The sequence below is a fragment of the Galeopterus variegatus genome, unplaced genomic scaffold (assembly GCF_000696425.1).
Source record: "Galeopterus variegatus unplaced genomic scaffold, G_variegatus-3.0.2 Scaffold607, whole genome shotgun sequence".
Taxonomy (NCBI): Eukaryota; Metazoa; Chordata; class Mammalia; order Dermoptera; family Cynocephalidae; genus Galeopterus; species Galeopterus variegatus.
The window spans coordinates 228,317-244,412 of record NW_007726718.1 but is presented as its reverse complement, the minus strand read 5'-3'; the positions used below and the strand labels follow the sequence as shown (position 1 = coordinate 244,412).

At 38.0% G+C, this 16,096-nt stretch overlaps 1 protein-coding gene across 1 annotated transcript in view; it reads right to left on the bottom strand.

The window, feature by feature from the left end:
- Nucleotides 1–16,096, bottom strand: part of EFHC2 (EF-hand domain (C-terminal) containing 2) — a 165,695-nt gene that overhangs the window by 95,103 nt on the left and 54,496 nt on the right. The window contains exon 3 of the mRNA XM_008570484.1: nucleotides 7,666–7,816. Within this exon, the coding sequence (XP_008568706.1) occupies nucleotides 7,666–7,816 (151 nt within the window). The remainder of the gene's footprint in view (nucleotides 1–7,665; nucleotides 7,817–16,096) is intronic.

Genomic DNA, 16,096 nt, shown 5'->3' with positions numbered 1-16,096 from the left:
ACATATAAGATTTATTCAGTAGTCAGGAGCTTCTTCAAAAATTCCATCTTTCTTGCATTTGTACTTCATTATAAAAATTCAAATAAGCAACTTAGTGCTGATTTTTGTTCAGTAAGACTTTGAATAGGAATCTTATATTTTTCTAGGTGGGAAAAACTGGCCCACCCACCAGGCTTTTAAATAATAATAATGACAATCATCATTATAGCTGTAGGACAGACTTTCACTTACATTTTCTCATTTAATCCTCAATAATCCCATGAGACAGATAATACATGAAATACAATATTCAGCTTATATACGAGAAAACCAAAGCTTGGAGTGGATAAGTGCCATGCCCAAGGTCACACCCTAACAAACGGCAAAAAAAAGATCCTGAACTTGGGTTTTCCGACTCTAACCAAATAACATTATTTTCCATAGTTGGCACTGAAAGAGAAGGCAGGTCTAACACTAAACAAAAAAAAGTTTAGCAAGAAATCCCATGTTACAGTTCCACGTTAACCAGAAGACCAATGTGGGCTATTTGAAATGTACAGTTGCACACGAGAGCTTTCAATAATATATTCATGGGATCTCTCAACTGCATCCTTTAGGGGTTAAAACTTCTATTTATTGGCATTTATGTGTTTATAATCTTCATGATAAATGACAGAAACTCCACTAGCAGTAGTTTCTTCTACAGTATCAAAGAAACGGGCAGGATGCCATATCTTTGGCACACATTAAAGAGCAGCTGAGGTCATCAAGGTATACAAGTAAATATCATGTTACAAAACAGAAAAACAACAAAAGCACCATATCTGCACTTTAAATTTTCAGATGTTTATCTTAACTGCCCCATAAAGACAACTGGGACACATGTCCAGGTATCAGGTGCCTGCTTTCAAGCTCTTCTTCATCTTCATATTTTACACCTCTCTTCCTTTTTAAAAGCCCTGCTATCTTGACTGTACTCTGCAAGTTTTAACTTTCTAACATTTCCCTGTGGCTTAGATCAAAATGGCCATATATATATATATATGTTTAATGTGTTTTCATGTTATTCAGTTGGTACTTACCTTAGATCTTTGCTTATACCAAGGAATTCACCTTGCAGAATTAAGGCTCCAATCTCCTACCTCCATCTCAATCATAAGTATGTTTATTTCATTTTAGTAATGCTGCAGACCTAGGGTACATCTAAGTCTAGAGGCAGGTATTTCTTAGGTGAATGCACATACATTTGGAATTGCCACTTGTCATTGTGTCTACTAAGTTTGTACCCTAAACATATTAAAAGCCTTAACTATGGTCCGACATGATAGAGCATCTTTTCCTCCTCTTGTATTCACTACATTCCTCCACCAAAATGATTGTTCAAGTTTTACTTTTATTTTTCTGAAATGTCACCTTCAGAGTTTTGGTTTCACAGAATAACTTTTTTTATATAGATGAGCTGGCACCTGCCTTGCAGCAAAAGAATAAAAAATTTAAAATTCCAGATCTCTGATCATAATAAGAAATAATAACCCTATGCATCTCCCACGTAGCCATTGAATAAGTGTCAAAATGAGAGCCTGGTAGGTGCTCTAATGTCCTGTGCTTGACTACCTTCTTTCCTAGTCTTCCTTACACACTCTATGATCTGCTCCTAAATACCTCCCCACTCCTTGCCCCTCCACTTCCCCAGCTCAGTATCTCATGCTGTTCCTTTTAACTGTTCTGGCTTTCTCTTCCATTTTTATCTGAAGAAACTTTTGAGATACCACTCAAATTCCATCTTCTCCAGTGGATATCGGCTTTTCCTCCTCGTAGCTGGTACCATTTATGTACCATTGTGTTACAGGCATTGTCTACCACTTTTCCTTTCCTTTTTTCCTTCTTCCCTTCCTTCCTTCAACAAATATTTATTAAGCAGCTACCATGTACCAAGTACTTATCTACACAGACTAGTGACTCATCTCCAATCTTAAATTCCATGCTGTTCAATTCATTCATTGACAATTCCTTCCCCAATGCCTACCCTCTAGGGTTGCCAGATTTAGCAAACTAAAATACAGGATGTCCAATTAAATCTGAATTCCAGATAAACAATGAATAATTTTTTAGTGTAAGTATGTCCCATGCAATATTTGGGACACAGTTATACTAAAAACTTCTTTGTTGCTTATCTGAAATTCAAATTTAACCGGGCATCTTGTATTTTACCGGGCATCTTGTATTTTACCTGGCAACCCTCCCACCACCTTCCTCCACTTTATGGGATTCAGTAAGTGCTTAGATATAGTACATCCCCAATATGAATGAATGGCATGTGAATGACTGACTTCTATTTTGTGACTACATTTGCTTAATTCTGGAAGATTATCCCACTTCATACAAAAAAAAAAAAAGCATAAGAAATACGACCCTATTGAGGGGCCAAAATAAGTCATTAGTGGAGATCAGTGTTCTTAACCAGGGATGTACTAAGAACCATGTGGAAGGCAGTTCTTGACCCCAGGCTCACAGAAAAAAAATTCTGGGGTGGACTAGGAGATTCTGATGATCACTCCCAATTGAGAACAACTGGTATAGCCCATACCAGAAAATCATGGCACATTTCTAATCATTATCCTTTCTTTAGCACAGATTAGTTTGGACTTGGTGTATTTGACCAACAGTTACTTTGTTAGACAATTAGATGTAAAACTACCAGGTTAACTTAACTCTGACATTGTTGGCTTGATGCAACATTGTTTTAACTATATTCCAGCAGAAAAGAAACAAATTCTATAAATATAACACATCTAACCCAAAAGAGAGTGATGTCCTGGCAAGAAATGAAAGCAAGACTTGACGTGCAACAGTGACTTGACTCATAATACACACAAATCTCCTCGCCAACAAGAACTCGTAAATATTAAAAATATATGGTTCTGATTAGAAGCCTGCATGTAACTGAACGCCTATTGTGGTACTATGCTAAGCCTCTTTTGTTTCTGGCTTATTCCAAACTCCCCCCATCCTAAAAAGAAATTACCTGATAATAGAGGCAACTAAAACGGAGGGAGGGGGCGCTATAATTCATCCAGTTGCACTAATTTCTAAATGTCAGGTTCACCAGAAACAGGTACATCCGACCTCCCAGTTCATTTGTAAAATACCCAAACCCTATGGAAGTGACAGAAACACCATCAGTGCGCAACACCTAAATCTGACCCCTAGCCTCTTCCTAGGGCCCACATGCACATGAAAAGCAGGCCCAAGCCACTCAAAACACAACTGAAAGAAACAGTACCTGCCCTGTCCCACTGAGGTCTGAACCACTGGCTCATTCATCTCATTTGCTTTTTTCCAATCACTTAATTTAGGAAAGCTTGAAGAAAGTATTTGAATGATTTTTCAAACTATCTGCTGTCCAAACAGAACTTTCTTAAGAATCATCATCATATTAAATATTCAAGAGACTGGTTGCTCTCTAAACAAAGCTTGATGACAGAGTGGTTATTTGTGTTTGCTTTCCACAAGATTTGCTACAACCCTCCAGGTTTCTCCACTCTGCTGACAAACTCACCGTCGTTACACAGTGTGATTACCATGTATCTTGTACACAACCCTTGAGCTGTGACTTCTTCACACAGGGAAATGTCCTAACTACGGTGAGCCAATCAGAAATTCTGCAATTTTCCAAAGAGACTTTAAAGTTTATCTTTTACTCAGGTTTTTTTCTCTTTATGAATAACATTCTTTCCTTCTTACATAAAAAATGATTTCAAGTACCTCATTATGACTATTTCCAACTTGCCTTTGGAATCTGCCTACATGAGATTTGAAATCAAGAGGCTATGAGAATTGAAAAGTCTTAATAAAAGCCTTTCCAAGATTCCCATAAAAGTTGCATTTCATATTTCTTCTTGGATAGTTTAATAAAACTAAGACGCACTGGACAGGGGCCAGTGAGCTGCAGGAATATGAGCATTCACTTAAAAAGTAATAATAATAAAAACATAATCCAAGTCAGTAATGCAGGTTTGTCTTGTGACTTCCAGTCCATCATGTACACAAATTTGGTGTCAGGGTGGGGAAAGTAAACAGAAAATAAGACCAGTTTAGTTGGGGGATATCAGAGCTAAATGTTTACATGAAACCTGTAAGAAAATAGACTTTGCTAAAGCAGTACTGTCACTCACCTAATCAAATCCACTTAGATAAAACAGATGTTTGCAGAAATTAAAAGTTGTAAATTTTCTCTTTCTGTTCTTAAATAATCTTCAAACATTTTCTAATACATTCTTGCCAATCTTTAAAAACTGCTTTATATTTGTTAAAAATGACCCTAAGGAATCTAAAACATCTTGTCCCTTTTCAAAATAAAATGTCACACTTTTAACCTTAAAGTTTGTGAAAACCTTTTTTAAAATGTTAAAGCATTTCCATATTTCCTGAAAGATTCACCATTAAAAGCCATAAGTTCTCCAAATAAAGTGACCGGGGAGTGGACAGTGTCAGCTGGAACACAAAGAACAATGGAGACAGCTCATATTGCCTCCTCATACCAATCCTTACCTTTTCTCACCACTAGTAAAACCAAGCAGAGACACTAAATCGAATCCTCTTCCTCTTTCTACCACCTCAGTAGTGGCTCTTCTCCCACATGGAAGAACAACCTGATTCTGGTCATGATCTAGATGCCTCTGAATCCCAATATACATTTCTAGTCTTGACATTTTTCCTCAAAACACATCCCAAGGTTATACCTGCCTGATGGGCAGATAAAGATGTCCCAACACCCGTTCAAAGGCCTCATGCCCTGAAACAAACTCATCACAGCTCCAAAACCCAATCTTGCTCCTTGCTTCCGTGCTCCTGGGCTTTATCCCCTCAACAAAAGAGAGTTCTGGGGCAATCAGTTAGGATTCAGATAGAGCAAATTACCTCCCTAAGCCTGTTACCTTTTCTGTAAAACCTGACAATGACAGTACTTACTTCAGATGGTTGTTGGGTGATCAAATGAGATAATGAAAAAGCAAGCACTTAATCATTAGATATTCCCCTTCCTCACTCTCTATGTTTAATCGCTGCTTAAGGCCTATCAACTGCAAACCAAACATCTCTCAAATCCTTCTCCTTTTACTATTCCTACCATCTCTGCACTGATTTAGACACTCAGCACTTCTAGCCTGAACAACTGCAAAACACTTGGACTAGTCACTTTGCTCCTCCTTTTCTTCTTCAACTTGCTGGTCTATAAACCCCATGAGATAAGGGTATGATGGGTCATATTCCTTTTGTTCATTTTCCCAAAACCCAGCACAGTGGCTCTGGCACAGGGTAGGCATCTGACAAACACTTCTTGGCAATGCTGAATGGCACCAAATTCATCATCCCAAGCACTATATACAATGAAGCCATGCTCTAAGAAAAGCCTCAATCTCACAAGCACTGAAGGAAGTCCTTTGCACACTGAATGAGGTTGCATGACAACCTTATTCTCAGAGGCCCACAGCCCCCAAATTCCTGTTTCTCCCCCTTGAACTCATTGTGGCATATCAATAAGAAGGCATCAGGCCTAGAAAATTAGTTAGTAAGCAAAAATTTATTCAACATGGGCAGAAATAATAAGACGTATTAAATAACGGTAAGTAGATAGTAAGTAAAGCACATGGTGCTAAACATAGAGAGAAAGGGATGGAAGGACCGAGAGATAACTAATTTTCAGTAGATATTAAATATACATGAGGCACCTGGGCTCTAAATATTCATGATACCCTAAATATACAAGAGGCACTAAATATTCATGAGCACTCAATATTCATAAGGCCTTAATTTGGCCACTCATTCACTGGTGACACACATTCTGGCCCCATGTGTCCTCTGCCCAAGAAACACAAACCAAACCCATGACTATTCAGCAGGCTTACTGGCGAGCTACAGCTGTGGCCAGGTGCATTTGTCCCTACATCTCTCCAACAGAGCAAGTGTGTGCCCTTAGCCCGAGACCCCTTCTGTCTGTGGTTCTCCTTGCTTAAACCTCAACTCTGGTCTCCAAACCATCCTATTAGCAGGCAAGGCTGGCAAAGCTGAGAGAGACAGGACCATGGCCTACCCCAGGATTCAGGCAGTGTTGTCTTTCCACCCATTTGTACCTGGTCCTAAGTGTGTGAACCTACCACATCTCTTTCCCCTTGCTTTTCACTGTGAGTTTTAAATGATGCTAATGCATCATGTGATTCATGCATTTTAATTTGGTCCATAAGCCTTCTGTTCTTTGGCCTCTGGGAGAGCCTGTATGCATGCTTCTTAGAGGCAATCACTTCGTCAAGGTCATAGCCCAGGTAACAGGCTGCTGCACAGAGAATAGATTGTAGGAAAAGTAGGAATGGAAGCAGAAAGATCATGTTAGGCAGCTATTCCAGCCTTCTAGTTAAGAGATAAGGGTAGCTTCAGTTAGGATGGTAGTAAAGGGGATGGAAAGACATGGACAGATTCAGGTTATGTTCTGCTAGGGAAATGAAGAACAGGGAGGATAGATATGAGCAAATGGGAAAAGTAAAAGGAGTGCAGATTATTGTTAGAGAAGGCAATTTCAGAGCCTGAGATATTGAAGGTGGTAATACTCCAAAAAAACAAAGAAACAACAACACACCTAAAAACCATGTCTCCTCAGGGAACGAAGGGCTCTAAAAGGTCACCTACACCAACCACCAAACAAACATTGGACTCCCTTCCTACACCTCTATCAAGCTGTCAGTGAAAACAACCCGACCTACCCCAGGGCCATACATCTACACCAGCAAACAAATGCGTTCCTTCCTCTTACTACCTAAAATGCTGACCCTTAAGTCCCATCCTTGAGAATACAGAAAATAAGGTCATCCCTCCTCCATATGACAGCCCCTTAGATTCTTGAAGACATTTATCAAGCATACTGAGTCTTCCTGTTACAAATATCCCTTTTCATTATTCTGTCTTGCACATGACAAATTTTCAGTCCTTTTACTATTCTGTTTCCTGTCCCCTGAAGGCATCTAGAACTCAGCATCATCCCAAGAGAAGGACCCACAACACCAACAGAAGAAATCAGTCACCTCCCTTGATCTCTACCATATCCTAATAATGCCACCTAAGATTAGTTTCTCTGGTGGCCACATCACAGAGTTAACTCTTACCTGTGGCTGAAGTGGAGTATGGATAAAGATACACATGGGGTGAAAGAACAATCACTCTCTGTTGAGGTTCCATCGAGGTCTGTAGTTAACAGGTATGTGGATGAGGAGAAGGTGGTTGAAACAAATGGTAGTCAATTCAAGAAAGAAGAAAACACCAGTTTGGAAGTGGCAATACAGAACAGCTTTCTCTTGTCCCCTGAGGGCATTTTGAAGGAAGCAATGTAGTCATGGCAAAGAGACCAAAGGGTTTGAGGAAGAAGTCAAAGACACAGGAGAGATTGCTTATACTAGAGCAGCACCTGAAAGGATACAAGTATGCCACAGAGGAGTAAGAGAAATGGCCACCGTTTAGGTATGGGGAGTAGAAAACTGATTAGTCACCATCAGTAACTACATGCAAACAGCACGTTTATATCCACCGTTGCCAGTAAGTTAGATACCTAGTTAGATACCTTTTAAAATGCTAACGCAAGACAGTATATAAAGGTGGACTTAGAAGTGAAAGAACAATAACTCTGCTTTAAATAGATACCTTGAGGCAGTCCACTATTTTTCAACTCTGGTTCATTTACTTGAATTGTGTCATCTTCAAGGTAGAAGTAGATTTTATAGCGTCTTATTCTATAGTTTTCTCGGCTTTTATCAGGCACTTCATCTTCCAAATAAGCATCAAAAGATAATACCTGTTAGAATCATAATGAGAAACTAAGAAGCTTTTTTAAAATTCAGCAAACTTAAAATCAAATAAAGCTACTGCCTTGTATAACGCTTTAATGTAAAGAAAAAAGTTGAGGGGCCGGCCCGGTGGCGCACTGCTACAGTGCGCCGCTTGGGAAGCGCGGCGGCGCTCCCGCCAAGGGTTCGGATCCCACATACAGACCGGTTCCCGCTCACTGGCTGAGCGAGGTGCAGGAGCAACACTGAGGGTTGTGATCCCGTTGCCGGTCCAGGTCCGGTACGGGCGCGACACTGAGGGTTGCGATCCGTTGCCGGTCACGAAAAAAGACAAAAAGGAAAAAAGAAAAAAGTTGAGACAATTTTTCCAAGAAGACATTCTACACATCAGCTATGAGAATGGATATACAATCTAGGTTACAGTACATAAAGATTATTTTATAGTTTCATCCCCATCTGGTTAGAACAAGGAAATTACATTCAAGCAATAAATCCATCATTCAGCTCTACCATAAACTGAACTAGAGTCTGTCACTGGAATTTCACAGTGGGATTCTAAATGTATGTATTGTAGAGACAAAATATTCTTTCTCACAATATAAATATAAGTTTTGCCATTTTTTTCCCATTAAAAACAACACAAAATTATCGTGGTTCTGGGATAACATTATCCTGACTCTTGGTCCTGCTACTGTTTGCCTTGAGGCAACTCAAACAGGTAGACTGGAAATTCTTCCAACGCACTGCACAGGAGACTCCACATTTCACTTCTCCAGGAACCTCAAAAGAGCCTAGCTCAATGCTAGGTTCAGACCCATCTTACATTGTATGTGTGTGGTGGGGGTGGAGAGTGGGGTAGGACAGGTGGATTTTAAATCAGTTATGGTAAAAATCAGAGAGAATCAAAAATACCTCAAAAATTCCTAACCACTTTGGAAAACTGTGCCTCTAAGTAAGCAAAACACAGCCCATTTTTCTCCCATGTTGAAGGAGATAACTGCCTGCCTCTTCAGTTGAAAACCAGTTAAAATAGTTTCTTTACGCTTAGGTACCATGTTGTACAAATAATAAGTACCTTTGACCACTGGAATCACTCTCAACATGGCAACTTACATACTGAAGAGGACATGGTAATTGAGGACAGTTATGGGAAGAATAGATTCAGGCTACCATTTCAAGCTTGACCTGTGACACAGGCTCCTTGAGAGCTCTATTTAAATATTTCCTTTGCCTTTCACTTTTGATCAATTTTTATAATTGAAGTTGCAAAAGTTAATTATGCATGTGATGTCACTCCAAGGTTATTCGACATGAACAATATGATATATATGAGTGGGTCTGTTAGACACAATCTGCCCTCTAGGGGTGGTCAATTACCCCAATTAAGAATATACACTCCAGGAATGTTTAGCAAATTTCTATCAGAAACCCACACTTCAGAAGTGGCTAACAAAATGCCTTACCAGTATTTACCTTTGATCAACACAAGAAGCTTTGTTAATTACCATAAGTGATGTTAGAATTGAATTTTAGTCAGTCAAATGATTATATTCAAAATGAACAGTTCAATTACAAATATTGACTAGGCACTGTCTTTATAGGAATAGGTTCTAAGAATCTGGTGAGCCCAAGAACCTACACTCTTCAAAATGGCACATTTGGCTTCATTCCAAAATGGTCCTATGTTCAGCTGTTTTCTTGGGGAATTCATCTGGCCTGACTCCAGTTAGAAAGTTAGCTAAACCCCACTGCTAGAGTGCTGTCACATTTGCATGGAGTGAACATTTAAGGCAAGATGCTGTTGGATGGGTATAGGGCTTCCTTCCGGGGTGATGAAAATATTTTGAATTAGACAGCAGTGATGACTGCACAACATTGTGAATGTACCAAATATTACTGGACTGTACACTTTTAAATGGCTAATGGTTAATTTTACATTATGTGAATTTTACCTCAATTTTGAAAAAAGATATTAGACACTAAATTGTGTCGGACACTTTAAAATGGTGTTATGTGAACTATATCTCAATTTTTTAAAAAAGTAGGAGGTAATAAAAGATGTTGGGACACCTAAAAGGACAGAGAGCTGGGGCTTCATCGAGCTTTCAGAGTAGGTAGTATTCAATCTGAGACTTTTTTGTCCTTTGTAATCAGGTAGGAAAGTACGGAGAGAATATTCCTAGCTACCACCCACCTCTATGTACTGAATGCTACTGGTATAAATTTGTGAATGAGCAAACTGGCACAGGTCAGTGAACAACAACTGTCATGTATATAATGATTAAATACTTATCAATCAAGTCACACATTAAAAAAGAAGAAGGTTGCTGAGTGGAAATAAAGAAAAAAGGAAAGACATTATTTTAGGTGGGGCTTCAATATATCTAGAAGAGGAATAGACTGATATTATCATGTTCTGGTCCCATGAAAATACAAGGCTGCCGAACTACAGCATGAAAGACATAGAGCAAGTCAGAGAATGGAAGAGATAGAAAGATAAAAAAGAAAGAGGAAAAGAAAATTGTAAAATGTGGCAAAGGAGAATGTGAAGGAAGAGACACCAAAGAGATTAAAAGTGACCTCACAAAGATAAGTGACCTAATTACAATAGAATTTGATATATCAGAGAGTCCAGAAAAAAAGAACCTAAAATAAAAACCATTAGAAATAAAAATTTGTAGAAACATAAATATCATATAAGTTTTTATCATAATTTATGATAAGTCAAGCAGAGACTACATAAATAAACTTCCACAGGATGTAACTGGCTGCAATTTTCTAAAAAACAGAACGTAAATGTCATTTGGAGGGCCTGTGATCTTCAGTTCCCCACAGGCCTCCGCAGGCCCTACAGTATTTTTTGAGGTTACCTACCTGATCCCTGAGGCATTTGGAGTTTTGATCCTAGCCTAGAGGATATGAACTCTGAAATCAATTAGTTTTAAACAATAGGTACATGATTTTCTCATTATAAAAGAAAAATTTTAAATGTTAATATTTCTGAATTCAGGATCTTTTACAATTAAAGCCAAAAGAAACTGAAAACAGTTTCTTTTGAAACTGGAGTGCATTTTGACAGGCAAGTAGTTGTAACTGGTGCAAATTTAGCTCTCTGTAGAGAAAGAGTTAATCCTATTTTCATGTCAATTGAGTTATCTACTTTGCATTACATATCCCAAACAACTGAGTTTTAACATTAATTTGGATTCCCAATTTTTACTTAAAATATTTTCAAAACAATTATTGTCTGATGCAGCATTGACACAAAAAATAATTGCATGTGGAAGGTTGTCTACCACAGGTTAAGCAATGCGATCACAAAGCAAAAACCTAATCTCTCATAATAAATCATATAATTTTTAAAGATGGGAAGGTTGATGTGATGAATGCACGAATCATAAAGACTATTACTCAGTAGCCAAACATCTAAGCGTCAAAAACTTACAGCTGAATTTCAAGAGAAGCTGTTGGGAAAAAAAGAAAAAACACCAGTAATGTTCAATAAAACTCAACACTTTATAAAAAGGTCAACATCACAAGTCTAAGTTTAAAATGTTTAGGATCTATTTCACATAAAAGGCTCAGACTTAAATTGTGAAGTACTAAAGAAGGTATATAATGTTAAGGATAAATGCATATTCTTACAGATTAGATAGTAGACAATAAATATTTGTGCACATTTAATGCAGTGTTGTTTATTCTTCCTGAAAAAGCTGTTATTAAATCAATAATAACTCATGATTACAGAGTCTTAGAATCAAGGAAACAAACTATAATATACTTTGTGTTGCATATAGAGAACGGCTCTTTTATACATGACAATGGTTTTTTTTATAGAAATTTATCATATTCATAAAATTCTAATAAATTTAAAAAACAAAAATCATACAAGTTATAGTCATTGATCAGAGTACTACAAGTAGAAATGTATAATGTAAATATAAACATGTCACTCCTGATAATTACTGTGCCAAAAATAAGTTCAAATATACAAGAAATAAGTATAGAATCTCATAAAATTTAAAGCCATACAAAGCTGTAGTCTATTATACAGGCAAATCTGTAATGTGGGTAAGTTAATGGATTTAAATTATTACATAAGAGAATTTAGAGTTTGAGAGAGAAAGTAAATTGCAAAGAATGTGATTCTCAGACTTGCTACATGTCAGAATCTTTGGGGGAGGGGGCATTAATATTTTTTAAAAGCCACTGACGGTGTTCAGGACACACTACCCCAAAATATGGCACCTTGGCATTTGAGAAAACAGCAGAAGCATGAAGGTCACTCATCTTCTCCTGCCCATTCTCCGCTGAAGTAGGCCATAAAACCTAGGAAGGTTACTCTCTGACCTTCTCCCTCCCTCCTTCCCTGAGGACCCTCATGTGACAGGTGTCCTGCCCTATACCTAGAGGGACGGAATGTCACACAGGGACACAGAAAAGAATCTGAACAGGCCTTGCTAAGTTCCCTCTAGTTTATTACCATTAGATCATACCCTTTTGTCCTTCAATCACATTTCTGCGTGATTGCCATAAAAATACAGATTCCCGTGTTTCTTTAGGTCTTCATTTCTGAGGGCTCCCATGTCATGTGCAACTTTTATTAAATAAATTTGTATGCTTTTCTCTTGTTAATCTGTCTTTTGCTATAAAGGACTTAGCCAGGAACCATACAATGGGTGAGAAAAAGATAATACATTTTCTCTCCTATGCTCCCCTAGGTAATTCTGAAATGTAGCCAGAGTTTAGAACCAGTGAGCAATGGTTTAAACAAAAACTTCTGAAAGTGTGAAAATTTGTCATAAGGAAAACAAGTAGAAAGCAAAAGGGATAAAAGCACACATAGATAAATTTGAAAGGAGAAAAACAACTACAATAAATAAATCCAAAAACTTTTTTCTTTCTGGGCTGGCTGGTACAGGGATCGAGCAAAAACTTTTTTTATTAATAAATAAAATAGATAAGACTCTAGCAAAGCTAATCAAGAAAGAATATAAGTAAATAAAATAAGAAATGAGACAATGCATGACAAAGAAATTTAATAAAGATATAAATTTTCTTATTATAGTAAATTATGCAAACTTATATAAAAATAAATTTTAAAATCACAATTGATTTTCTGTAAGAATTGTGACTTATCAAAAACACAATGAATAAGCTAATAAACAAGAAGTGAAAAAATTACCAAAGAATTGCCCCAACAAAGGCTCCAACATTATGATTTACTAATGAATTCTTTCAAACTTTCAAGGAAAAGAAAATTACCACATTACATAACTCATCCAGGATACCAAAAGAGATGGAAAGTTACAAAGGTGAATTCCAATGCTTGATAGAAATAACATTAAAAAACAAAACAAAACACTATGGAGCAATAGTTCTTACCTTGGGTGCACATTAGAATCACCTGCAGAGCTTTTTAAAATCCCAATGCATGAGACACATGGACACACACACACACACACACACACTGACACACACTAAAATGAGAATCAGAATCTCTCAGGGTAGGCCCAGGCATCAGTGATTTTTAAAGCTTGCCAGCTGATTACAAAGTGCAAGCCAAGGTTGAGAACTACTGCTATGGGGCAATTTCACTACTTATGATTTACAGAAGAAAGATCATAACTAAAATGCAAGCAAACAGAACTCAATAGTCCATAACAGTATAAGCCACCTACACAAAAAGCAGCATTTTCCTCAAAGATGCAAAGATGTTTCCAAATTAGGAAATAAGATATGTAATGACCTCATACCATTTCCTATCACATACACTTGTAAAAGGCAAGGGTAATTCCTTAACAAGATTACAAAGCATCTGCTTTAAAACAACAGCCTAAACATCCAACATTATACAGTACTTAATTTATATGTCTACCTTAATCAGGAACAGAACAATAATGTCCCTACCAGCATCATTATTTAATATTGTTTTTAAAAGTTCTGGGCAATGTAAAAAGATATGAAGTAAAAATACTAGCAAGAGACAAAAATTATTATTATGGGTATATAAAATAATGGTGGAAGCAAAGGCTAAAAGACTAAGAATAAATACAAGATTTCAGTTTAACCACAACTGAATCAAAAATATTCTTACATACTAGCAATAACCAGTTAAAAAATACAGTGGGGGGAAAGTATGAGCATACTTAAAGAAGCACATGGGGGGAAAAAAGCTCATGGAAAGATTTGTATTATCTTTTAACTCTATCTTTCTACAGACTTTTTAAAGTACCCTCATATGTTCACAATAGAATAAAAAATTACAAAACACCTAAAAACAGCTTTAAAAAAGCTCTGTGACCCAGATAAACCTCTGAAGATATTTAGTAAAAGATATAGAAGAACTTGACTAAAAGAACAGGTGAAGTATATTCTGGACAAGCAGACTAAAATAACATATTTCAAGTGGATATTTCTTTGGTGTTTTTGAGGGACTTAAAATAATTTTAAGTCCACCTGATAAAACAAAAAATAAATAAAATTCTAAGTCCATCTGATAAAATATTAATTTTTATAAAGATAATTATTTTTATAATTATCTAGCTCTCCCAGATTTTTACCTTAATGCTTCAATTATTAAAATAGTGCAACACTAGGGTAACAATAGCAAATTATAAATAAAAACCAAACATACAAATAATTTTCAAAATATGACAAAAGTTTAATTATTTCATAAATTTTTTAAATTATTTTTTTTAAACCCGAAAAAAAAAAGAGAGAAAAAGAGCATAAATAAAATTCCCAACACGGTCAACAAATAAAAGGAAAACGTTCAGACAAATTATAAGTGCAAATTAAAATAACAACTATGCATCAGGTTTTATATGCGTGTGTTTCCCCTATTAAATCGCGGATGGGATTTTCAGTTAGAACAATTCTTCTGGGGCAATGTTGCGCTACAAGGAACCATTTTAAAGTTCCTACACTTCCTCTCGGGAACTCCATTTCTGGGCACGTAGCCCAAAGAAACAAACCAAAATACGGTAAAACTTACACGTGCAAAGATGTTCTCTGCAGTTTTATTACAGAAAAAAAACTAAAGTAAGGAAACCTGAAGAGTTAACAAAAAGGGATAGGTTTGGTTAATTACGGCATACCTATGTTCTCCATGGAGTATTATGCTTTTCTGTGCGGCAATACGAAAAAACCTATGTGGCAATAAGAAGAACACTTACGATATGCAGTAATGTTTAGTGGAAAAAACACAGGACTGAAAATGGTTATATACCACAATTATAACTATGATTTTTTTTTTTTTTTGTCTTTTTTGTGACTGGTAAGGAGAACGCAACTCTTGGCGTGGTGTAGCCCGCACCGCGCTCAGCCAGTGAGCGCACCCGCCATCCCTATATAGGATCCGAACCTGCACTCCCAAGCGCCGCACACTCCTGAGTGCGCCATGGGGTCGGCCCATAACTATGATTTTTAAAGCATGCATATTTAAACTATGCTTTAAAAAACATGACTATGCTTTTCGAGAAGACTTGGGGGGTGGTGGGGGACAAAAAGCATTAAACGCCGGCAGCTCAGGCGGAAGCGAAGCAGAGCTACGGGATAGAAGATAGTGGCAGAACCAGAAGATGGAAGGACATGGGAGGGACATGCTGTTCTAAAGATGGAGCTTCCCGCCTTGGCATGGGGGGGGCGGGCGGAGCGACAGTACCGGTCGGACTGCCCCATTCTGCTTCCGGCTGGGATCGCCGTGTCCTCCTACTCGCCTTTGGGGATCAGGGCCTCAGGGCGGATAGTCCAGCCCAGGGGCTCCCTGCGTGTGGTTGCTAAAGCGCCTTGTAGTCAATTCAAGGGCCCTGACATCTAAAAACGGCCCTGTATTCAAAACCAAATGGAAGAGTCCTAATGTCCCGCGACCCGGATGCACTTTAACATCCGGGACTTAACCTCGAGCAAAATCTGAGGCGATCGGCAATCCGGGGAAGACGTTGCAGGCTCGGACGCCAAGTCAACCGGGCCTTCAGCAAATCCTCGGTCATCCGTCGCCAACTTCTCTGAATTGTTTTGAAATCAGAGTGGAAGGACTCGCATTTCTGGAACACTGAGAACTGTGATGGACAGTTGAAGGGAGAAAGTTTCCTGAGGCTCCGGAGTGGCGTGAGTTCGCGTACCACACAAGCGGCACTTAACGTAGGATACCCAGGGGGCTCAGTAAGGTGGGAAGGGGCCACAGGCCCGAAGGGCCAGAAGGCCCAGAAGGAGGCGCTTGTGACCTGTACGCTGAGGTTTTCCTGGCGGACATACTTCCTCCTCCCCCACCACCCCCCCCCCCC